This window comes from Haemaphysalis longicornis, unplaced genomic scaffold (genome assembly GCF_048455015.1).
Source record: "Haemaphysalis longicornis isolate Haplotype H1 unplaced genomic scaffold, Haemaphysalis longicornis Haplotype H1 scaffold_2, whole genome shotgun sequence".
In the NCBI taxonomy this organism is placed as follows: domain Eukaryota; kingdom Metazoa; phylum Arthropoda; class Arachnida; order Ixodida; family Ixodidae; genus Haemaphysalis; species Haemaphysalis longicornis.
Genome location: NW_027526295.1, coordinates 9,203,138 through 9,229,283, shown reverse-complemented (window position 1 = coordinate 9,229,283; position 26,146 = coordinate 9,203,138). Strand labels below are relative to the sequence as shown.

General features: G+C 47.0%; 1 protein-coding gene across 5 annotated transcripts in view; it reads right to left on the bottom strand.

Moving 5' to 3' along the window:
* LOC144168731 (dual oxidase maturation factor 1-like) overlaps positions 1-26,146 on the bottom strand; it is a 129,264-nt gene that overhangs the window by 21,857 nt on the left and 81,261 nt on the right. For 4 of the 5 annotated variants that reach the window (XM_077697676.1, XM_077697675.1, XM_077697677.1 and 1 more), the window contains 2 exons: positions 13,041-13,450; positions 1,927-2,152 (listed from right to left, as the gene is read on the bottom strand). In XM_077697676.1, the coding sequence (XP_077553802.1) occupies positions 1,927-2,152; positions 13,041-13,330 (516 nt within the window). In that variant the 5' untranslated portion in view covers positions 13,331-13,450. Of the gene's footprint in view, positions 1-1,926; positions 2,153-13,040; positions 13,451-21,283; positions 21,302-26,146 lie in introns of those variants that run through there. The other variant, XM_077697679.1, reaches the window with a different exon arrangement.

Genomic DNA, 26,146 nt, shown 5'->3' with positions numbered 1-26,146 from the left:
GCTGTCAACTCCTCTGTTGTGAACTCCAGAGGGTCAGGAGCCCTCGTCAGGCACTCAGTGCCCCTTCAGCAGGAATTATAACAACGTGTGCTGAAAAATAATGTCCTCAAATACATATATATATACATATCAGGACACTGTGAACAATATAATTTTACGCTCTGGCAGTTTCCTGATGACTGTAATTTATAGGCAGGTCACCATTACTGATGACCCCTGATGACGTAAACAGGTAGCACAGGAAAATTATAAAACCAAAGGTTGTGACATTTTCTTCCAAGTTAAATACCCTGTTTACTAATTAATACACGTGATTCAGTTCCATAATTGAGCCAGTAGTCTTCCAAATACTTAGGTGTGATCTTTACTCCTGCTTTAAACTGGGCCATCCGTATTGACCACATAACAAACAAGGCACTGGAAAAAACGATTTTCTGTGTATATCTTGCGACAAGACATTGCGCATGCATTTCCCTTATCCGAGTAACCCTCGATCATGCCTCCATTACGGGGAACCCTGAGACAGCAATCCTGTCTGCCTTTGGCGCATTCCTTCAAACTAAATTTACCCGCTTCATTCTGGGCTCGTACTCGCCATACCAAAGTGTACCAGCAGTAAGAAAGATTCTTAATCGTCTGGACCTTAGCACCCAGCGTAAATTTTCCCGTTTGTTTTTTTCACTCCGTGTATATGGTGAGACATCTTTTTTATGTGCAAATATTTTTCCGGCAGTCCAACCGCACTGACGACGAATGTAAAGCGTCTCCCGTATTAGCGATGACCAAGAAATGTCACGCTTCCCCTTTCATGTTGGGGTAAATGAGTGAAACGAGGCACCCCCGAGGTAGCGACGATAACCGACACGTCTGTCTTCCGATATGACTAGCTCAAATTTTTAGATTATAAATTGCCGCTAATACTTCTTGTGATCCCTGTGTAGTATTTTTTTACCAGTGTAATTCTGAAACCCCAACTGCCATGTGTGCTTCTTTGAAGCGAACAATGTACTGTAAATGTCAATTGAGTCATGTATTCTCTCCCTCCATCTTTGTTTTCTGTTTTAGAAATGTATCTTTCACAGAGATGTGTGTTTGACTGCTGTGTGCGGTCTTTTTTACAAGTGTTCACATATTCCTTGCATGAATAGTATACCCATATGTTATGTCTCTGGGAGACCTTCGTGCACACTATTAAAAAATACAAAGGCAACTTGCAACACGTCCTCAGATCTACCTGACTACGCTGACTACCTGAATACACTGGGATCTACCTGACTGTAGACTTATTGCGACTTTTTGCTTAGTGCTCCGGGATGCCTCTAAGGACACTCTCTGATGTCATAGGTAGTGCGCGTACACCCCATTTCCCTGCTCCACGTTGACCATGTATTACCATGAACGAAAAAGCAAACTTCTGCACAAGCTATTCTTTGGTCCGACAAAGCGCTTGCAGGCAGGCAAGTCCAAACTATCGCACCGAAATAACAACTCATTCATAACACCAGATGTGAGAAGCTTTCTCTTGGAAGCGGTGGCAATTACTTTCCAAGAAGTTACTGAATAGAAATATATTACAGCGAGGTCTGATCGCTTTCACGCTGCTGTACCAAGCCACTACCGGCTGGTACATTCGGCGATGCTTCAGGAAGACACTGTTTAGAGAGAGCCGATATACCCAGGCATGCGCTATACAACCAGGTTAGTGAAATAATGTGCCAGCCCGAGATCACGGCTAGCGCACAAGGGTTCGCGTGAGGGCAAGGCCACTGAGTTTTTACAGAGGCAACTTCCAACCTGAGAGCAAACATTCTCTCTTTTAAGTATCAAGTAAAACATGGCACGACTTGGAATAGACATTTTTTATCCGCCCCCGTGACACAGAGGCCAACCTTGAAGGGAACCCAGAGCTTACTTGCTCTAACCTACCTGGCTTAAGTAGTCAAGAACAGTGAGGATGGGGAAAGGGAGCCCCTTGACGAGGGCATCATGGTACTCCTTGCGCAGCGAGGTGGGCTTTGGCCAGGGAAATTCCTCATTGAAGCGGATGTCTGTGCTCCCATTGCCACCATTTTCTACCACGTACGTCACATTCACTGAGTACAAGCCCACATGCACTCCCAGCGTGGCAGGAAGTCGCTCAGCGGAGAATGACCTGCGTGGTGGTGCAAATGCATATTTAACACCTGATTTTCTCATAAAAACATACATTGTATTATCTCGAATAGCGCAAATAATCTGCGATCATGTTGCTGCCTCGTGTCGGCGTGCACTATTTTTCACACCCTGTAAGGGGAAAAAAACAGAAGGGGGCAAATAGTATTTGGGAAAACGAACTGTACAAATATACTTTTCCACAACTGTCAGATATCCAACAAAAATTAACATGTTTTCCGAAATTTTCCTGAAGCATAGCGGCAATTTGTCAACTGATGAGCGGTACCTATATTCCTGCGTTTCTGCTTCTAGCCTCATTGTCACATGTGTGGCGTTTCCCATGGAGCTCGCCAATGCATGCAGTCGCCGGACACTTTTGCAAACACTCCAGCCCATCCTGTCCTTGCAAGCACACTGTCTGTCCTTTTTACTTTTGGAAATAATTTGCAAAAAAATTGTGTGCATGATAAGTTTCAACAGGCAATAGGTAGGGAAGATATGGTGCAATGCTCACACAAAGTTACATGCCCACACAACAACGCATACCCGCTTCACACAGCAGCACAAATCACAAGTGAGCCAGGCTGCACTGCACGACAGAGTGCCGTACCGCCATGGAGTCTGAAGCATTTACACCCAACCTTGTGGGAGTGACCGCTGACTCTTACACCTGGCCGATACCCCAAACAAAAAGTTAACAATATTACACGCTGCAGAAAACTCCTTAACTCCACTGAATACCACATTATTGCTTTTCCTCTCACAACTAATAAATGTTCATATTTCTTCAAAGTTTTTTACATTGATACATGAGTTGTAACATTTCAATTCTACGCCTTCAATGAAAGAAAACTATGGACCCAGCTAACAAATTCTTATGGGGTGTAGTCGCCGCGCATTACTTGTTTCTGCGAGTGTCACCGAGTATAGGGCTGCGGCGAATAATTGAAACAAGTGCTTCCTCTCCTTGCCCCCATTCCACTCGTTCTCGCTCTCACAGCGTCTGGTTTCCCTGCTGCCTTCCTCGCTGGGGTCGTCACTGTGTGCGCGCCGGATACCTGGCGATTCCCGAGTGCAGTGCTGCAGCTTACCGTGTTCGTTGAACAACCGCTCGCTTTGGTATTTGCCTTCTCGGGGACATCGCGGGTAAATATTATTTCGCTAAAGGAGATTGCTTTGCGGCGTAGCGTTGCATCGTACCTAGTCGGGAGTGCACTTGCGCCTGTGGCCTCGCTTTGCTGTCTCCCCTGACATGTAGGCGCCAGCGATGCTACACGCCTTATCCCAGCTTTTGTCCTAGCGAATCGTAGAAAGACAGGGCCCAGCGGCTACGGATTACGGACAGCGCCCAGCGGCTACGGACTACGGAACCAGTGCAGGCAGGCGATGGACTCCTCTTCTCTGCTTCAATCCCTTTATTGCATCCGCATCCAAACTAATGGGAATTGACGTGCCGTTTCCCTGCCACATGTTTCCGACATGCCTTCTTCGCGTAATGAGGTAACTAATGCTTCCTAGTTAAGGCGGAAAGTTGGGGTAGTTGGTTATTAACTTACTACATTTTACTAGAGAAAAAATTCAGAAGCAATTCAGAGAATAATCGCTGCGCAGCTTTCTTGAGTGTATTTGTCAGCCATTTTTGTTTTTTCTTTTTTCTAAACCCTGTCCGACCAATTATCTCCGTTTACGCTATTATAACGATTACAGGTGGAACGTTCGCGAAATCTGCATTTTTGTGGACATGCCATGCCTTGTACGTTTTGCCATTTTCAGTTATTTTTTTGTTTTTCTTTTTTAGTTTTTCAAAATTTTGTCCCACCCGTTATTTCCGTTCATGTTGTTATGAGATTACGTTTAGAACTTTCGCGAAATCTGCATTTTTGTGGGAATGCAGGGCGTTTTACGATTGGCCATTTTGAGTAATTATTGCAAAAAATTCATTTTTTTAGTTTTCGAAATTTTGTTAAACCAATTTACACTATTATGACGATTACACGCTATCACACGTAGAACTCTCGCGAAATGTGCAATATTTTGGAAATACCATGCGGTATACGTTTTGACATTTTCTGTAATTTTGTAATATTTCGTTATTTTTTACATTTTCAAAATTTCGTCCGGCCAAGGATCTCCATGTATGTTATCATAACGATTACATTTGGAACTTTCGCGAAATGTGCATTACAATGGAAATGCAGGGCGTTACATGACTCGTCATTTTCTGTAGTTACTTTACATTGTATTCTTTCTATTTTTTCAAAATTTTGTTCGAAAAATTATAGCCATTTCCGCTATTGTAACGATTACACGTGGAACTTTCGCGAAGAGTGCAATGTTGTGGAAATGCCATGCGGTAGACGTTTCGACATTTCCTGTAATTTTGTCAATTTTGTTATTCCTTCGTTTTTCAAAATTTCGTCCGACCAATGATCTCCATTTATGTTATTATAACGAATAAATTTGGAACTTTCTTGAAATCTGCATTATTGTGGAAATTCAGGGCGTTTTACGGTTCGCCATTTTGAGTAATTATTGGACAAAAATTAATTTTTTTAGTTTTCGAAATTTCGTTAAACCAATTTACGCTATTATAACGATTACACGCTACCACACGTAGAACTCTCGGGAATGTGCAATATTTTGGAAATACCATGCCGTATACGTTTTGACATTTTCTGTAATTTTGTAACAGTTTTGTTATTTTTTAGTTTCTCGAAATTTCGTCCGACCAAGGATCTCCATGTATGTTATCATAACGATTACATTTGGAACTTTGGCGAAATGTGCATTACAATGGAAATGCAGGGCGTTACACGGTTCGCCATTTTCTGTAATTACTTTATATTGCATTCTTTCTATGTTTTCACAATTTTGTTCCACCAACTATCGCCATATACGCTATTGTAACCATTAAAAGTGGAACTTTCGCGAAATGTGCAATGTTGTAGAAACACCATGCGGTAGACGTGTTGACATTTTCTGTAATTTTGTAAATTTTGTTATTCCTTCGTTTTTCAAAATTTCGTCCGACCAATGATCTACATTTATGTTGTTATAACGATTACATTAGGAACTTTCGCGAAATCTGCATTATTGTGAGAATGCAGAGCGTTTTACAGTTCGCCATTTTCCGTGATTATTTTATATTTTTATTATTTCTTCATTTTTTCAAAAGTTCGTGCGACCTTGCAGTTATCTCTATTTACGGCATTTTAGCGATTACAGGTAGAACTTCTGAGATATCTGCATTTTAGTTGAAATGCAGGGCATCGCACGGTCGAGGCTGTGTGAGTACTCGGCAAGGAATTCTACCCATTAAAAAGACGAGTAAGAAGCAGAAGCGCACAGGCTAGCGATCGTCCTGTGTGCGTCTTCAACGTCCGCTTTCTTTTTTTCGATTGTGAAGTACATTCATAAGATAACTGATACTAGTTAGCCCCCTTCCACTCCAAAGCAACTAACGGATCATTTAAGTCCTCGTGATTCCTTTTGAGTCCATCACCCCAGCAACGGGCAACTGTCCCTGAATGATGTGCCACTTCACTACGACGTAGAAACGATGCGGAAATAAAATCGCTCCACTAAAGCGCAGCCGAATTCACTCTGATTGTGCAAATTGCCAGCCTGCTTTCCGTTCGTTTTCTAAATGCCTTTAGTTTCTGCTTCAAGGCAAACCACTAAAATGGCGCATTCTGCGAAAATTCGTTTTCTGCCCACTCCGCTGCGAATGGCCACGTAGATGCCGCTCGTCTCACGCTCTTGCCCTCCTGTCGCGCTCCTCCTACGGTAAACACGGTATGGGTTCGCCCAAGTCAACTCAACCGTCCCCTCCTCACGCGCCGTCTATTGGAAGCTGCCATTCCTGCTCGACTTCCAATTCTGATTTGAGGTCTTGGCATTACCGGTTTTTGAATTTTTGCGTAAAGTAATTGTTCTCAACATTTTTTTCTTTCCTAGAGAAAATATCAATCGCGCATCTATTTTTAACTAAAAGAACCATGCCTAGTACCAGGTATGTAATAATATTGCACCTCAAATTAACGTTTTATTTCTGGTGAACAATTGTTGACAGGTTTGCTGGTCTGGGAATGTTGTGCCTATGCAAACTTCTTTTTTTATTTCGGAAGTTTGCTATTGACCATAAAGAAAAATAAAATGTACAGATACACTCCGGATTCCCGAAGGAATCGGAACAGCGGGCCATCATGTATTCCTTATATCCATGCAATGAAACTTCTCGCTCAAGTATTGCGTTAAGTTTTGTCCAGCTGGCTGAATCGAGGTACAGACAGACAGAAAGGTAGGCGAAATTCTCAGGTTTAAGCACCCCGAGAAAGACTGCCATCGGTAAAAACAACTTTCACGTCGTGGCTACTCCGAACCCGGACACCTCGCGGCCAGGAGGCCCGACAACGGCGCCTGTTTTGACAAGTGAAGAAGGTGGCAATCATCGAGAGCTCTGTCTCGGGGTATTCCCTGCAATGCGCCTATGTTCTTTTCCTCCACTTGGCCTCCTAGTAAAGGACGCCCGTCACCAACGACGTCACCCTCGAGGTGAAATCCGGAAGGCGCTCACACGCCGCTATTCAAGGCCGCATTTTTGCGACGGACAGCCGCGTGTGCGAGGAGTCAAGGCGGACGTCTCTTGTCCGCGCTGCTGCATCCGGCTCCGCAGAAAACCTCACCCGTTGAGGGTTTTAGGGCCTTTTGCTATTTTACTGAAGGCTTCGGCTATGTAGAGAAACTTTTTTCACCAGGTCAATGCAATCTGAGCAATGGGAAACAGCAAACGAGGTAAACGGGCACCCTTCCAGGATTTTCCAGCATTGACAACAGCGGAGGTGTCAAATCTTAAAGGGACCACAAACGATTTTTGGCGAGTATATATTCTTCAGCCCAAATGAAAGGGCATCACTTAAAACACCTTAATGGGAAAGGTTTTGCTGATAACACCCTAGAACTTTTAAATCGGAATTTTTAGATCTACAAGCCATATGTGTCCTCCCAAAAATAACGCTGGCAATCATGACATACAGTAGCACGGCAACATACTATTGTCTTTGTCCGAAAAAAACAAACGATATTTAAAAACTTGTCCCCAGCTAAAAAATGTGTGAATTGCAGGCTTTCTTATTCTTTTGTGTGTTTTTTTTTAATTCAACAATCTATTTTGCACGAATGAGCCATCTGTTGGGGTAGACGATAAGTAGAATCTGGCTTCACGTTGTGGAGGCCGGAAGCTCGATTCGCCCCGGACGCGACCTTTTCTTTTTTTTCTGGCGTTGGCGCATTTGAAAACTGAAATAAAATATTTTCGCAGAACAAGCGCCCCTGACTCAGGCAGAATCGTCAAAGCTCCTTCACTGGGTCTGTTCACTGAACGCTGCCGTTGATTCTGGGCATGAAGGCTCAGTTAGCCACACTGAGAGCAACCAGCGACAGCGGGCGGCATGTCTTCTAAAATAATGTTTAAAAATACATATACAATTTAAACTTATACAAATTAAAAGGTTTTCAATATGAAAATAAACGTTTCAGCAGTTACAGTAGCTGCAAGGTTTGCAGGTCACGTGACCGGGACACACATTGTAGTGCCAAGTTTCGACACTGCGAACCGCCACCCTTCCGATTTCACAAAGTTTGCTGCCGCATTAAAATTATTTACGCCAATTTGTTTATAAATGGCTTGCGGTTACCGGGATATATAACACGTTGGCTTTCATATGAGCTCGAGAACATATACGCGACAAAAATTGGTTGTCCGTCCCTTTAATCAAAAAAAGGCCGTCTCTGGACATCGGCGTCGAGAAAGAAATGGTGCCTTAAGATGTTGGTCAAAGGTAACAGGGCGATGAAAATAATTGCCTGTGAACATGCATTCGGGGTGCACATTTAGTGCGGCCACATTTAACCACGCCTAAAACGTTCATCAAACTATACACTAACTTGATGCCTTAAAAACAGCAGTCCTCATACATTACCATGTCCTCGAAGTCTTTCGTTCCTCCCTGTATGAGTTTACCCAAAACCCACGAGATCGCGTATGAATAATTCACCCCAAAGCACGCGGGAGTGAACACTCATCACCATCGTGACCAACAGCCTATTTAAATCCACTCAAGCACAAAGGCATCTCCCACTGACCCGCACCCGGTCCTGCCTTGTGTGGACCGATTGGAGTCTTTGGCTCCTAATAATGTACTTTGTTATCTCCATCAAGCTAATGGCTTTCCCCATCTTGCATGCCTGTGTCTGGGTATCCGTTCTGTTGCCGTGGTGGCCCATCGGTTGTCAGTTCGTCTCATTTCATGGCAAGCCAAAGTCCACATATTTTCTTATGTTAAACTATGATAATTTCTACTCTAGGTTGTTCTATGATCCAGGAAGCTCGTTTCCTCTCCCTAAGCATAACTCCTATCATTCGTCGTTCCATGACCCGTTCAGTCAACAAAAGTTTGCTTTCCAGCTTAGTAAGCGCCAAATTTCCACTCCATTTGTCATCACCGAAAAAACGCAATAGTTGTATGCTATTCTTTTTTATCGACAGTGCTACTTAACATCACTATTTTTGAATGGTTGCCGAATGCACCCGCCCCCCCCTCTCGAGCCCGTTCCTATTCTACTTCGGATTTCTTTCTCGTGGTTGGGATCAGCACTTACAGGCTGTTCTATGAGTTACATTATTCTGCTTGTTCAGTGCTTCTTCGCCTAAGCTGAAGAGGGCGCTTTAAGCATGCTCATTTATAATTACTTTAGATTTACGCACATTTATTTTTAGCCACACTGCGAAGCTCTCCGATTGTAGTTCCCCCAGCATTTTTGTCACCTGTTCTGCCCATTGACTAAGCAGGTATTCGTCGTCAGCAAACCTCAAATGCCTCAAGCCTTCCCCATCCATCCGTAATCCTGCGTATTCCCAGTCACCCTCGATTCAGGCACTCAAAATTCTCCAGCAAGCACCCCCAACGTACCCTGTAGAAATCATCTGGGCTCCGCGCATGCTGCCTGGAGGGGAATTAAGTTGCCCACAGTATGGCTCGAGAACTCGCCATTCGAGCCGGGCCCAACTCGTTCCCCTACCATGGCGCCACATCCGCTAGAGACCGAATGATCACGTACAATGAAATTACCACACATTACCACCTCTCTCGCCGCCTCTCTCCACCGGCACACACACAACTCACCATCCAGCTAGAACACACATGGCATCTTTTACAGACGAACACATTTCCCAATCCAGCTGAATTACACCTAATTCAGCCAGCCCCATGCCTTTCACCTGACTGCACTGCCTGCCAGTCCCTCGGCACCCTTCAGCACCTTATGTAGGGTTGCCTGAGAGATCCCTATCCGAACATAACCCCATGTAAGCAGTACGAGGAGGTGTTGCGCTTCCCAGACCAGGAGGATCAACCTTCACAGGTCGCCCGGGCGGCCGCGGTCACCGCCAAAATGGTGGCCACCACCGTCAGCTGACTCTGATCCTAAATAAATATGTTTCTTCTTCGTCTTCTTCCTGAATAACCTCCCCACATACTGTGAACACTTTTTGGCGGGGTGGTATTTCTCTGTATATTTGCCTTATTTGCTTTTCGTATCAGGAACTTTTTGCTTGGCTTGTGAGGCATTATGCTGCCTGTAAAACCGTTATACATGCCGTCTAGCATTCTTCTGTAGGTCTCCTCACCCCTGGTTGTTTAATTCTTCAAGTGGTGCAGTGGTGTCTCCTGAATCAAATTATAAATGCCATGTAAAGGGTGATTTTTCTTTTACTTCATTGATGACATGCATGTTTTCTATAGTAGGCTATCCTTTTTGAAACCGTAAAGGTAAATTCCCGCAGAGCAGACGCCGCGGCATTCGATTCGGCGACACTAGCCTACACACGTCACTTTGGTGACTGGTGCATCGCTGCCTGTGCATTTCTTTTTTAGTTTTTAGGGGAGCACAAGTTCGCTCGTGGCCTCCGCGATCGGCTACCGGCGGCACGGCGCGCCGCCGGCAGCAAATCGCGGAGGCCACGGTTCGCTCCAATAAACTTGTTTTTCTGTCAAGCGATGGCGCCACCTTTCGCTTCGTGACAATATCACACTACACTCAGTCATGGTTCTTTGTTCTGCCACTACGTAACGACATAAAATGTAAATGAAACTCGGCGTAGTGTAAGGAGTCATCGTAGTCGGTAAATGTAATTATTTGGGGAGCATTGTTTCGAAAAAACAAGAGGTACAGCCGTTCACTCTAAGATGACAGGCAGGAATTCTTTAACGTTTACAACTTCACGGTAGACTAAACTATTATCACAAGTAAATAAAACTCGGCGTAATGAAATGGTTAAGCGAAAGGCCAACATTAACGTAATTTTTTTCAATATAGTGTCTCTTCCGGCAGGATCCCTTCTGTCGTGGGAGGGCATTACGATGTGATTGTTCTGGTGAATCACTTTTCGCAACACGACGTGACCTATCCTCTGTGGAAGCATATTTTCTTTCATCGCGCTTAGCTTTACTAGAGATCACTGGTTTAACCCAAGTTTGAAAAACAAAAATTGAACAAACTGAAAAACTGTCTGGAAAACTACAGAAATGCATTTACGAAATAAAAACTATGCATCTTATACATCTTGCTAACCGGTACAAGAACAAAACAGCCCGGAAGAGAACGCTGGAAACACGGAAAAACTTTAGAACAATAAAACATCGGAAGGCATTCGGATACTCATAAAGAAATCTAGCTATAAAAAATCACACTGGAGACAGTCCGCATAAGAGCCTTAGTGGAGATTTCTCCTAATTTATGAATTTTTTTAAAGATACATCAGACTGCGAGCTAGAGAGCATTGACCAGAAAGTTGGCTTTGCCTATAAAGTTGCCGAGGCGGCTTTCGTCGACGCGAGTATTTGGTCAAAACCTAACCTAATACAGCTCCGATGTAATAACAATGGCTGAGGCTCGACCCTTTTTAAAACTACTTATAACGAGCGAAAGCAAGGACTCAGCGAAGAGAGTTTCGTGAAAGTTTGGCTTTGCTTAAGGTTTCGGAGCCGGCCGTCTAGCTATATGTAAAAGATTATTGGAGTCACCCTTTCGCTTGCGCTATAGTGCACGCACAAACAGCCCATCCATCGATGCCGAGCACTAAGCACCGGCGAAGCAGCCGCTAAACCCTCGCCTAGTCACGTGCTTTCCTTGCAGTGAGCAAGACGCGCACACAGCCCAGCCGACGCTGAATGGTCATGCAAAGGCGGAGCAGCCGTTTTACTCTCGCCTAGTCGCGTGCTTCCGCCGTGGCGAGGCTTCGAGCGAGTAAACATACAAGAAAAAAGGTGTTCGTGGGCCGAAAGTCACTTGCGATGCGGTGAATGGCCTTAAGAGACGTAACATAGCAGAACTTTCACTCTAATAATAGAGTTTTAGCAGTCCGTCAGTTCCGTTCGTTAGGTTGTTACCGGGTTGTCCGGGACCGGTCTGCGCCTGCGCGCGCGGAAGTGCGAGGAGGCGCGGACATTGCGAAAGCAGGCCCGCGCACCTACCGTCAAGAATGCCCATGTCCCCAGATGGGTCCCCGTCAACACGCTAGCTACGTAAGCAACGGAACGGACGGACTGCTAAAACTCGCTAATATTAGTCAACTGACCACACGACTCCGACGGCCATCCCACACCCTTTCCCTTTTTTCCTCCTCCCAAACTAGGCTACCAAGCCTCAAAAAACGACAATAAAGTTTCATTTATTCATTCGGTTTCATCCCCCCGCCAATTTCGAAACACTTCCGAAGTCCGTGTCAGGGCGAAAACTTGAAAGGCAGCCCGCAAACAAGCGGACTGCCCACCGTCGGGAGTGCGGACGCAGGTATCGGAGACGCGTTGTCCAAGCTTCAGAAAAGATTGCAGCCTGCATGCTAACGAAGAATTTATTTAACGACTACCAACTTTGCACGTCGTGCTCTGCACATGTGATGTACATTTTCCACGACCTTTACTGCACATGCGTCACTAGACGCTTCCACTATTTCAAATGGCTCGCTCTTATCTGAGGTAAAAAAATTAGTACTGGCTTAAATCGACTATGCCAGGATATACGTAGCGTGAGCTAAGGTTCAGCAATCCAATCCAATCCAATCCGGTCCAGTCACTGCTCCTCGCGCACGCGCAGAACGGCTCTCCAGGAGCCACGCGAAACGGCTATCAAGCGACTCCGGCGCAGCGTCAGACTTCGCTACTGCGCAACGGAGGTGCACAGCTGGGCACGCGCCGGCGCCAGTGGGCCTGCCGCGGCTATGACGTCAGTCCTCTGGAATGCGCAGACCAGCGAATGTGCAGACCCAATTATCTGCACATCCGTACTCCAATTGAATTGCATTTCCAATCAAATCCAATACAATCCCATTTAATCAAATCCAATACAATCCCATTTAATCCAATCCAATCCAAATGCAATCTAGTCCAATCCAATCCAATCTAATCCAATGCTCCTCGCACTTTCGTAGCACGGCCTTTCGGGGTCCACGCGAAACTGCTCAACCTCGGCCAGTATAGCTTACGCTACAAAAGTGTATGCGCACAGGAATAACACGCAAGGCGTGAATGACGTTTCGCATTGAGAACTGTCCCTGAGCAGATGCTTTTTTTTATTCCAACTGAATTCTCGTCCCCGTGATTCGTCGAATTTGCACACTAGGCACCTTCGGTTGGTCGTTCTAGAGCGCTCTGCGGAAGAAGCCCCACGGAGACCACTTAGACTGCAATATCTCCTCTGTTCGATGAGGAGCGAGATGTCAACATTCTGTCCCACACAGTAGTCACTACGACAATGAAATATGCAGTTAACCCACGCAAAGGAGTAGGCACAGTTGTGCTCTTGGAACCAGGGATGACGTTACTCGCCTGTAGTAAGTCCGCGTGCGCCCTTGGCCGACGTGCCACCGGGACCCATGCAGTCCGACCAAAATGGCGGCACCCACGACCAGGCTGAAGACGACGCAGACAACAGTGGTGGCCCGTTCCTTACGGATGCCCGGAACAATCGCCAGGAACGCCGCCAGGAGCGTGACGAATGCGATGTACACGAGCACCTCGGCGGGATCGGCACTGACTGAAGTCCTGTTGTCACTCGTGTACAGTGTGGGGCCCCCGTTCTCCCGGAATGCGTCGAACCAGCCGGTAGTGCTCAACATGACGCAGCTTTCCGCGCTCGCAGCGCCGCCTCTTCTCAAGCAGTCCTTGAGTCACTAGAAGTGCGCTGCTGGCGCAGTTTGCCGCCTAGCACGTGTGTCGCCTCCGTACGCAGTCACGTCCTGAAGCAATGCAAGACACCAGAGCGAAACGAAATGAGATAAAAGCTGTTCAACAAGCACCACAATATACAAATGAGAGATGCCATGTTCAAAAATCCTTGCAAAGCTTCTGCCATCTTTTGAGGCTAGAATGTGACACCAATATACAGGCGCCTTGTGTGGGGGTCATAGTTCCTAAGAAGCAATTGTATTGCATGGCTGTGTGAGTTTGGTATAGCACAATGATTGTTACAGAGCATCAGGGATGAAAATTACTTTCCTCGGCTACATGGATCTGTGGTCGTAAAGGCCGAACCGCATGTAGCGTTTTTTCAGGTGATTCGCGCGCGTCGGCTTGCGCGCGCGTTTTTTCGACGCCCGCGTCGACGATTGCGCGCCCGCAGCAGCATCTGCCACGGCTAGATTTTGACGCGCGTCGCGCGCGGCAATGGGAGGAGCCTGGCGAGTTGCGCCAATGGGGAGGCGCGCGCCTCATGGAGGCGGTTTGGAAGAGCTCGAGACAGCCGGCTGGCTCCGCCGGGGATGTTTAGGCTTACCACCTCTGCAGATATTGAATGGGCGCTTTCACTAGCGGCGCGGATGATGTTATATAGTACCGTTTTCACCCACATTATAAGCTCCTTAACCGCACAAGCTACTTCGTTCATGCCTTGAGCGGCATTTTAGAGAGCGCGTAGAAGCGGTCGCTCGAGCTTCACTCACTACTTCGCTGCCGAAGCCGCCGCAATGTTGCCGCCGCCGGCCGCGGCACGCGCATCGTGCGGGTGGTTACGCGCCAGCGGGCCTGTGGTGTGCGCGGTGCGTTTTCGCAAGCAGAAAACGCTCCATGCGGTTCACACTTTAAGACTTGCACGTCATTATGGAGACAGTCGCTAACTTGAAGCCTTTAATCGATACTTGTTAAGTCGGGAAAAACTGCTCATGCCCTTTTTTTCAGCGTGAATATTAGAGGGACAGACATCCATTCTTTTTCTTTTTTTAACACGAAAATGTTTTATGCCGGCATTCACCAAGATCTGATTCACGTCATATCTTTCACGGAAATGACATCGCCAGAAAAACGCGCCCGCGCCAGCATTCTAGCCCGGTGCTCCCATGCAGCAACGGGAGGTGCCTGGCGCTTTACCGACTGCGCTACGAGCTGCAGCGCAGACAGTCGTATGAACGCTCCACATATCTTTCTTATAACCGTCTCTATTTCGATGTTGCTGCTGTCTAAGAGAGGTGAAGCGAAGTAGTGCATCTGATGCTAATGAACGCGGAAAGTTGGCGCCACCTGAGCTCGTCGCAACGCAACCGTCTGCCGCACTCTCCACGGAGCAGGGACGCAGTGGTCGCACATCTGCGAAAGCGACGAGCCAGCAGGTTGCCGCTCGCCACGCGCACCCGCAAGATAGGCCCGCAAATCAAGCTCTTTCGCTGCAGCGGACCGTGAGTTCCACAAACCATTCGCTGGCAACCGATCCGGTTTCGTTCGCTCGGTTCGTTCGGTTCCTTTTGTTCATTCGGTTTGGTGCTCCTGCGAGTGCAATCTACTGTCTAATGTTCATAAGTCTCACGGTGCCATACCGAAGAAATATAAATAGTGATGTGCAAGTTCATATCGATGCAGAATAAAATGCAACTGATTCTGTGCAGGTACATTTCACTTTTGTGTTTTAGCGATTCCTATGATAGAGGGACCAACACCATTTTTTTGTGGAGTGCATGTCCTTTAGCTCACATGAAAGACGGAGTTTTATACAGTCGGGCAACCACATCGAATTTCTAACTACGTTGGTGGAAATAATTTTAGTTTGGCAATAAACCGTCCAAAATCTGAAAGGCCCTATGTTGTGTCGAAAAGTGATAGGTATGAAACATAACTTGGAGCGTTGTTTATAATTTTATCTTGGACGGATCTGTTGCTGATTTAAATTGGCAGAGTTCAAGAGTCCTGAAAATTTATTAAAACACAGTGTCATCTTCAAATAATTGTAGAAATGTGATTACGTTATACAGCTCGCTATGCCATACGCAGTTAACATACACCACGGGACAACTGTACGTTCTTCGTATGCAAAAATGTGTGTGAACTTCCAGGTGATCTTATTATATAACCTCTCAAGGTAACCTGCTAGTGGCCACGGTTTTTTGAAATGGTTTGCTGGAGTAGGAAACAATGTTTCGTTTTAATGGCGAAGCTGTTTAGAAAATCGTAATTTTTCGTGTCCGCTGTTAAAAATACCACAAAAATGCCGAGCATACCCGCTTAGGGAGATTCCCAAGCTTGACCAAACCCTCGCATATCCGCTTAAGGAGACTGGCCAACATAGCCCCCCACCCCCTAAAAAAAATCTCCAGCGTTCGCCTTAACCCAGGCAACACTTGCTCGGACCGAAGAAGACACGTCATAGTGTACGCCCCTCCAAGATGATGTCCAATGATTCTCTCTTCCAAAGAAAAGAAGCAACATAACACTTATAGCAATAATGATGGTGTAAAGGTCGTTGCGGCAGCGAAGAAGAAGCAAATCGGCGGCAATCGTGTGTTTAAACCGTCTTGATCGTCGTGAAGGTTGCGTAGAGCTCCAGTGTTCGCCGTAATAGTGGCAACACTTGCTCGGAACGAGAAAGACTCTAGCGTTCACACTAATCGTGGCAACATTTGCTCGGAACGAGGAAGATACGCCCTAGTGTACGCCCCTCCAAAGTTATGTATCTTTCAGGGTGACACTTGCAAAAAAAATGAATGAACCTCACACTTATAGCAACAATGATGGAGTAAAGGTCGGTGCGGCCGCTAAGAAGCAAATTGGCGGCAATCGTGTACTTACGTCGTGATGGTTGTGCAGGTTGCGTAAAGCTTCGCTACCTTCAGGTCTTACGCCGTTAGTGTGAGCTTCCTTTTTTTGTTGCGGACTTTTTAACAAACAGAGTTATTACGCTCATTTCCGTGAAATGAGCCATGGCCGTAACTCACGATATGATGTCGAAATGGGAAGGAAAGGAGCTGCAGTTACGTCATGTGACTAAAGAAACCATGGCAAGGACGGTCATAGAACACCGGGAGGAAAGGTGACAGGCTTAACCACTACTCTCCCGCAACGCCAGGCGGGTCATGGCTTTCGAGATACTTCAAATAAGTGTACCAAATTGACAAATGAAACACTGAAGGTGCGCCGCCCCTCATGGGCCCACAGCGTGACCGTCAGAAATCACTTGGTTCAACCTGAACTCTAGAAACGTGGCACAGCGCACGTGGTTGATTGGGCGATTCTATAGATGGCGAGGGGTTGATTCAGGCGCGCAGTTTGAAGCTGAAGAAAAGACAGGTCTGGCGCCTCTGCGCCCTCAGGGAAAACACCTGAGACGAAAGTTGCGCCACGGGTACGTGCGGAGCTGGTCAGCGAGCATCGGAAAGCACTGCAACCCCCATGCGCGCCAGCATCTTAATTCCCACGAGTTTCCATGCCCTCCGCAGCTGTTTCCTCTTTTTCCTCCTGTTTTTAGTCTTTGCTCTGAAGTTGAATTTCAAGCTACGTATAGGCGAATTCCTGTCTGTGAAGCTGTCTCCGCAGCCGGATGTCTCCAAGCCGAGGGTTCAGGCTAGCCGCTCCAATGTTTTACATTGATGCTCTATTATATTTTAATATGCTTTCTGTACGTTTCAATTATGATTGTTGGCTGAATGACAATTCCGCAACCGCCCGTCGTCAAACGTTCTTGAAATACAGTAGACACATTAACCGACGTGCCCAAACGGTAGACACTGAACGTGTTCTTGGGTGTCTACATTCGGACAGAATCCTTAAATCTGGTGCCTGCTTTCAAAGTGGAAAACAGCGTGCGCGTCGGCACATCATCCTTGATCAGGTATATATAGATCCTTGGGAGACGATCGTTGGCCGGTTAGTACGCGGTCTTTTTTGCACCGCTTTTTCACTTTCAGGGTGACAGCTAGACCTTCCAACATCCTACCTGTGGACGGCACTCTTTGGACACATTCGTTTACGCGTCACACTAGTGGCGTGACCCACTAGGCGCAGCAGAGCAAGAAGTACGGGCAAGATGCGCCGCCAGGACGAAGCGAGCACACGAGCACGTGCGCAGATACGACTCGGGTAAAGCCCAATCGGTCATTCTCCAGCCAAACAGCGAACCTTCCCCTCGACTTCAGGAGAGGTGGCAGTAATGACGCAAGTCTGGCTGTAGCTACGCACGACACACGCTGTTGGAAAACCGCGACTGATATAATAGGTTGCGAAACCTCTACTATACAGAGGTAAACTACAGCGGGCCTTATTGTCTTCCCCCTTCTTAGGGCAAACCCTGCCGCGTTGCCCATCTAGCTACTCGCCCACGTGCAGGGTAATTTTCTTGTGGGCGCGTCAGTGTTGCCTCTTTTCTGTTATTGCGTAGGTTCTCTTCGGAGGGCGAAATGGAATAATTTGCAGAACAGCATCCTCCAGTAGTCACGTTTCTTGGTGCCCTGTACCGGTTCTTTCCCCACTAAATGAATATACAGGAACCGCCGTTTCGAAAACTAGATAAGAACCAAACAGTAATCAACTTTTCTTAACCCACATGGAATTGGCTTTCGCGTAGCCACGTAACTGTATGTACTCCAATTGCCAATCAAACTGGGAATAAATGTGCATGGACATGAAGGGCGGATGTGCATGGACATGAACGGCAGCAGGATACAACTACGAGGGATGCATAATATTTACAAGCGCCATGACAGAGCCCGCGTAGGCTGCACGCCGGCCTTGTCGTCGTCGCATTTAACGCCGTAGGGCAATGTACCTTTTTTCCAATAGTGATCTGCGCATGCGCGGGCTGCCAAAGACGCGCTTGATGGTTTCTTCTTAGGCCAGTAAAACTTTTCTTTGCTTTCGCGGCAGCTGGCTTCGCTGAAGTGCTTCCGGCTGTACCTTGTCTGTACCTTGTCACTCCTGTTAGGCCATGAAGTAATGCTTGAAAAAGCATACCAGCCCCGAGGCAGCTGGGGGAAAGTCATCCTTCAGTTCGTCGGAACTGTGCGCTCCAACAAGTGTTAAGAAATTCTAGAAGTAACTCTGGTTAGTTTACGTATCTGACGAATTTTATTGCCCGGATGGACGGGGGCCAGGAAGGCCAAAGCTCAGAACTGTAGTAAAAAAGCAGAAAAATGAGCGTCCCTTCCATAAAGCCTTACAGTCCGATCTTCTTGATGCATTTGGAAATATTTTGAGATCAAGGCATGCTTCAACACAAAAAATAAACGTAAAAAGCAGTCATCGTCACGACAGGAGGTTGGGGAAAAACAAAAATCTAATTTCTTTCTATGTACGTCAAACACACTGCTCCCCTGTGCGCGACCTAATTCGATGAAATGTCCTCGCCAAAATGTCGTTCGACCAAGCGGCGTTCGAGGAAACGGTGCTCGATGAAACAGCTTCTGTGAAGTGGCGGTCGTTGAATTGTCTGCAACTCGCCGGATGAGCTGGTGTCGGTTTGTTTATGCGTCTCTCTTGAAATCGGAGCACCGTTTTAGCTAAGTAATTTTTGACAGCGCAATACCAGTGACTTTTTCCCCGATAAAGAATTCCAAGTGACACGATAACTTAGCAGTTCGGGCAGAATTGAAGCACTTTATTCCGCATCTTTCAGTGTTTGAAAGCTGAAAACTTAAAGATCTTGCGCAGAGCAAAAAGGAACCATTTTCACCTAAGCTGTCAGAGGTTGTTACCCGCCGCGGTTGTTGCCCCATGGCTTTGCGCTTCCAAGTACGCCCAACGGCCCCAGGGGATCGCTGCCACCATATGGCACTGATGAACCCCAGAAACTTGCCCGTGGACTAGGATTGTGTACGCGCTTCCGAAATGCGCTTCGGCTATTCTACTCGTATGTAGTAGCAAAACGTTCCCACCTTGCGCAGAATGAGCGGCGCCAGACGTAAAATCCTCGGGTTAAACACGACTTGCCCAGTCCTTTCTCTGCTGACAGCTGTAGCAGAACTTGTGACATGTGCACGCTGCGTGAGATATCCACGTGTGGAGAGCCGAGAGAAGCTGACCGCCACAGCTGCCTCTTCCCCGCCTTCCCCCTCCTGAGCTTGCAGTTGCAGGCAAAGCGCGCCCGTTGCATGAATATTTGCGCGCAAGTGGCACGCGTTCACCCTCCTCCAAAGGCGAGCGTCATTCGTGGAGTGCGTGGGTAACTTCCCGTTGTTTCGCCCGCTCTGCGCGCCCGCGTCCCGCTCCTTGCCGGTCCTGAGCGCTGCATCCGGCGCCTGTACACTTCTTCGGAAAAGACGCGCCGTAGTTGGCTTTTCTGCGTCGGGAAGGAACCGGGCAGACCTGCAGGAAGCGACCAATTGTGCAAGGAATCCTGCTTCGCCAGAAGGGCCGGCTTGTGCGAAACTTCGCGCGCGCGACATCCGTGAAAGATGTCAGGGGCGCCCAGGGGGATTTTTGGAATAGACGTCAAACAAACGAACCTTGCACCTAAATGGGCCTTGCCTCGGTTGATCGCGCAGTATCTGCAGGGCTTCACCGGGCGACACCGGGCACCAACACCGGAGTGCAGCATTAAGCCAGTCGATAACCCAGCACGGCGAAAGCGAAAAATTAAAGTGAGGGCACACCGGAAGAACAGTTGCCAACATTATCACATATCTCTTCAAACTTTTTCGGACACGTGGGGAGGTTATCAACAAGGCCCGTAATCAAATAACGACGACCGCTACTCCTTCTCATGCGTGGCATCCTCTTCCGAGCACTCCGTATAATTGTTATGGTAACGTTAATAGGGGTCATTCCTCAACCGGTATCAAAAAAGCCAAGAAATAGAAGAACCATAAAAATATTGCAAAAATGAACTAACGTAATAAAAAAAATATGCATCCTTTACGTGTCCACCAAAACGGTAGCAGGAATAAAACGCCCGTAAAAAGGACGCAGAAACTGATCGCGCAAACGGACAAACCAGAGAGCGCCCTGCATATGCAGAAAAATCCATAATCGACACAAGTAACCCCTTTAGTTGTTCGATAGCGGAAACGCAGAAAATTAGCCGAACAGAATTTTAAAAGCTAGGAAATATAAAATAAAAACTGATAAAAGCGAAATAACGCAGGCACAAATATTAATGTTGCACACCGGCAGCATAAACGCACACAAAAATGAAAAAGAATACAAAAGAGCGACTCAGAAATAAAACTATTGCAAAGACGGACCAACCAAGTAACGCCCGGTTTTGGCACAAAAAATGCATAAGTGGTTGAAGGGACTATTTATTCGTTAAAAGAGCGTAAATGGAGGTAATTTATCGAAAAGAATTTAGAAACCTGTAATTCAAAGAATTAAAATATAAAAATTTGATAAGAATGGGCCAACTAAATAAAAAATGCGTATCTTGTACAAGTGCCCCGAAAACGAACACAAAAGTAAAAAGAACAGAAAAACACGACGTAGTCAGGAATAAAAGAACAGCGGAGGCAAACAGTAACGCATTTAAATTAACACATTTAATCGTAATGCTATCGTAAATGGAGATTTACGAAAGTCGAGCAGAACTTGAAGCACAGCGCACTACAACAAGACAGATAACGTTTTGCTTCAAGAATGTCAAAGTACCAACTAGCCCATCAATCCACACTTGACAACCTTCAAAAACCCTAAAAAGAAACAGAAAGAAACAAAAGATGTAAATTTACATAGTCAAAAATACGCATTTATACACCGCCCCCAGAAATCAGGAACAAATAGCAACCGAAAACTACAATCAATAGAGATATGAAAGAGATCTAAGACCTCTACCCCAGCAAGGACAAGGACGGCGAACGAACAGGACGGACGCAGAGGCTTACCATCGCTGCCCTGCAGCACTCGGGAGTGAGTGCTGAATGACGAGTGAGGCAACCGTCGCGCCCTCCTCGTCGCTAGGCTCATCCGAACCACATGACATTTGTCCGGGAGGTTCAAACACGATTTACAACAACACGCTCGGCGGCGGCGGCGACGCGCGGCGAAATGGCGCAAGAGTGCGTTCGTTGATAACGCGATCATCTCCCGAGAAGACTGCAGTTCGCGCTGCGCACAAATTTCGCATTAGGGAGTATGGCAATCGTCAACCGTTTATTTTTAGATGCGAAGCATCTTTTGGTCAGGGCTATGTCGTTGTCGTTGTGGCGCCGTCCATACCCCCACTGCGCATGCTCGGCTTGCTGAACGCCCGGTGGTGTCCTACCCTTTTATGGCTCCTGGAGCGACAGTGTTGCCGGTGTCTTCCTGGGCCGGCACAAGACGAGCACGCTTCACGCGCCTTCGAAGTTTCATCGTCGTCGGCAGCGGCGTGCGTCGGCGAGTCTCGGCGGGCTGTGATTACAAGCAGCCCACAACCATCCGGGGAGCGTGCATCGATCTCATCTTCAGCAACTCTAGGGTTCATCCACTACAACAGCCCTTGACTTTACATTTCACAAACCATAAAGCGGTCATAATCAAAGCGGAACGCCAACCACAGCTCGACGTCACCTACGTTGAACATGATGATGATAATGCCTAAATAAAGACAAACTCATACCACGTACAACGACTCTCGCTCTCTCTCTCTCTCTCTCTCTAACGCCTCTCCACTCTAACACCCCCCCCCCACCCCCCTCCAATAAAATTACACCATGTAGGGGAACCCTGACTAGTATGCGAAACAGCCTCGGGGTCAACGCAATTTCCCATTTCGTAGTTCCGGTAAGTGAAAAGTGCGGCAGTTACCATGGAAACCAAACGGTAAATATAACGGCAGCTACGTACCTCAACCTCACGGAAACGACGAACTGAAAACTAATGGGCACTTGAATCGACCCCATGCCTGCTTCGCATACTACTCAGGGTGCCCCTACGGGAAGATGGTGTAATTTTTTTTTTTTTTTTTGTGGTGGCGATAATCATAGCTTTGCAATGCTGCCTGGAAAGAGCGCACGAGTGAGATAGTTTATATATTACCGCTTTCGAAACACTGCAAGGATCTGTGCACACCGCTCTTGAGCGGACATCCTGCAGCTATACTGGGAGATTGCGCATCCATGACATAATAAAGTGCGCTGAATTACAAAGGCAGTAAAAGGAAACCGTGCTAACCGAAACGTGTCATTTTTTCATTATGCTGCCATTCCGTAGTTTTGCTTCTCTTCTTGCGTCGTTAGAAAGCACGAATCAAGCAGAATCAGATTGACTTCGGAACTGTGACATTGACTGTAACGTTCATCGCAGGCGCTCCGTGATTCTCCACCGCTTGAATGGCGCGGGGTCAGGCATGGCGGCCCGACGGGGGAAAATCACCCGGAGACCTTCACCTATAATGTGCCGGCGCAGCCTTGCGACTCACGCGCACATCACGGCTGTTTGCTGTCCCGAGAGGCCGCTCGAGTGCGCGTGTACGTAATTAGACACTAAGAGCCACCATAAGCGACGCACCTTTTGTCAGCGGCGGCTTCTTGTGTAATCGTTCGCCCCGCCAGTATGCGCCTTCAAAATAATTCCTGCACCCAGCTGACCAAGTGCCACCGGTTTAACCGAGCGTGCCGGAGCTGGTGTGAGGGTATACAACCTGGCCCTCGAAAGTTAACGTGCCCCGGAACGTCGCAAACGCGAGCACCGACACGGTGTTATTCGAGGCACCACAACTGCCACACTGTCTTAATCACACGTGTTAAGGAGCAGCGACTTCTCCCTCTCTTGATTCTGGCCCCGCTTTTAAAAGGCCGGAGTGGTATGGGGCGTACTCAAAAAAACATTATGTCTTCCTCAGAAGTTCCACTCCACACTCAGTCTCACGGTCTTAGCAATGGGAACTCTTCCTGAGAGGAAGTTACTTTGCGAACAGAAAGAAAACCTCAGAGCTCTGCAAGTTAAACAAATGAAGCAATGGGAACGCGACAGCAGCATTGCGAGGTGATGGCGCAGTTGCTTATTGTTTGTTTGGTTAACACCCACTCTGCAGACCCCAGATGGTCCAAGCAGGAAGGGCATGTCCCGTATACAACACAAATAATAACGTCCGCCATGCAGAAATGTATGCACTTTATTCTACGGCACTTCGTTCTGCAACACAAGTAGTAATGTACTCCAAGCAGAACTAATGCGCTTAATTCTACACATTTTACACCGAATAAGGTTCGCGTAACTTTTTCTAGTCAGACACGGTTCGTGAACAGAAAGAGTACATAAATGCGTCAGTTCTCGCAAAAGAATGTGGTCAGCAAATTGGTATGGTACTGTTATGTGTTCGTCGTTGACAGAAAAGATAAGTGCGGTGATGAATCGGTGGCGAGTTTACCATTGAAGGGAACCATTGAATAATTGAAGCGAACATAGCCGTTGTTCGCGTCTGCGGGTCTAAAGCTTCTGAATGTCATAAGTGCAGAGAGTGAATCCGATGTTAAATATTTGGAGTATATAAAGCGAACTGCTTTTTTTTCAACCCGCTCAACATCGTTCATCTTATTTTAAGGGTCCCATGCAATGCTGGCGTATCCTAATTCAGGACTGCGAACTCTACACACATACGCACACACAGAGGCCACAAAAACATGTCATGGTAACTATAAAAAACTATGAAATACCGCTTGGTATTTCCAAGTGGAATACGTTGCCTACCAGTGTGGCAAACCTAACCGAGCTGCCCCCGTTCCGGAGTGCTTTCATTGCCTTCTTAGAAAGTGAACATTTGCTCCAGTTCTGTACACATATCCTTTAGTAATTTTTTTACAACCTTGATACATGTACTGGCTGTTCACCTTGCAGTAGTTTTCCGAGACCGATTATGACAGATCCGTCGTCATCGTCTTCGACGTGGCGGACCAGTGGAGCGCTGTCGCTACGCGACGACGACGACGGAGGCTGCCCACGTGGCGTAAGCCCACACGCAAACTTGGACGCGGGGATCTTTGCGGCGCTGTACATTCATTCATCTTTGAATCACGCCGTCTACCGTGCCAGCCGCTAATTCAAGATGGCGGGCTGCTCTTAAAAACATGTCTGCGCCTGTATCCTCTGCCTTCCCGCTCACTGGATCTCCTTCTCTGCCAAATCTTCTTTCTTTATTTTTTTAAGTACTTTACACGATTGCCCTTCGGCCTATCATTTCCTTATTTGTGTTGATTTTGTAGTTGGTGAGTTCTATCTGCTACCGCACCTCATTTTCTGGCAGGTTACTTATTGTCTTTTTATTCCCGTTTACACTCACCTTTTTCCTGTATTTATATTCACTTTACTTCTTTTAATCCAAATTCCAGTTTTTCCTCTTCTCTCAGTTAGCGCCCATTTCCTGGCCAATCTCCCTGAGTGGGTACGAGCCATTTTTTTTTTGGTACCAACCAACCAACGACGCTGGGCAGACGCCGCGAGGCATGCGCTCACGAGCGCTCGGGGTTTTCTGTCCAGGCCGGACTGATTTGTGTCGGCCTAAACTGCTCTGCTGTTAAAACGGAAACACACCCGTAACACTCCAACACGCTGCGTGATGGGAATGCAAAGGAGTGACGCAGACGAGAAGCCAATGTGACAACAACAAACACCCCGAGCGGATCCCTGCCTCGCTTGCTCTCTCTCGCACGGCCCTCAAGAGCAGTTCCTCCAGTCTGCCGAGCGGAGGAGGAGCAGGGAGAAATGCGAGCAGGACTGAGCACCGGCTAATCCAAGGGCAGTACGCGCGGCCAGCCTGCCTGTTTGTTTGGGGGCCAGCGGAGAGAAAGCGAGATGGCCTTGCTCGTGTCGCCACGCGAGCCCCGCTGCTGCCCGAGCTATGCCGCTGCTTCAGTCGCATCAGCACTGCTATCCCTCACGCACGTCCGAGACAATGTCATATTCTTCTGCTGAAATTTCTTTCAGAACAGTACCAGACGGCGGTACTTAAAAGTATTACAGAGTACTGATATCGCGATACGCGAGTTCGGTGCCTAATTCAGGTATATTTCATTTGAACGTAATGGAATATTTCAAGACGAAGCTTTCAGCCTCTCACCGGCGTCGTTTGTCGTCCACCCCAAAACGCGCTGCAGGAAAGCAAATTTCCTTTGACGATGATGATGATCGTTGGTGCAGTGAAAAAATATTAAAACTTCCCGTGGCCAGAATCAAACGTAGGTATCTCGCGTTATGAAGCCGACGTTAATACAATTGCGCCAATCCGGCATGGTCAAAGCAGTTTGGATTTGGAGACGGTTGCATGTACGTGCAAAATTAGACAGAAATATGCACCGCTCCCAAAACGACGACGACGGTTCAACGTGAAGCTTTCTTCGTGCGTGCCGAAGGCCAAAGTCAAAGCCGTTGGTGTCAAAAGTCCGAATTGCGTGAAATACAAAGTCAAAGGTCTACAAGTCAAAGTCCAAACCGTCTACGAGTCAAAATCAAAACTCATGCGATAGCCAAGGAATCCCTCACCGGAATGCTTCGCGTTCAACCATTGCCGCTGTGATACGGAGGCGTGCATAAACTTTCTTATATAGATGTTTCTGGGGGCACAAATATAAATTATCCCAAAATGCAGATAATATTTACGGATGCTGCAATACTTTTTTTATCTGAGCAACCTAACCCTGCAGTAAGGACGCCTCCTTGAAGCTTCAGTAGAAGACCATATCTAGATTTCAATAAACATGTTTTTTCTGTATCTCTCCCTCTTCCGAAAATATATTTATGCCGCGTTCGTTATTTCAAACCAAATACAT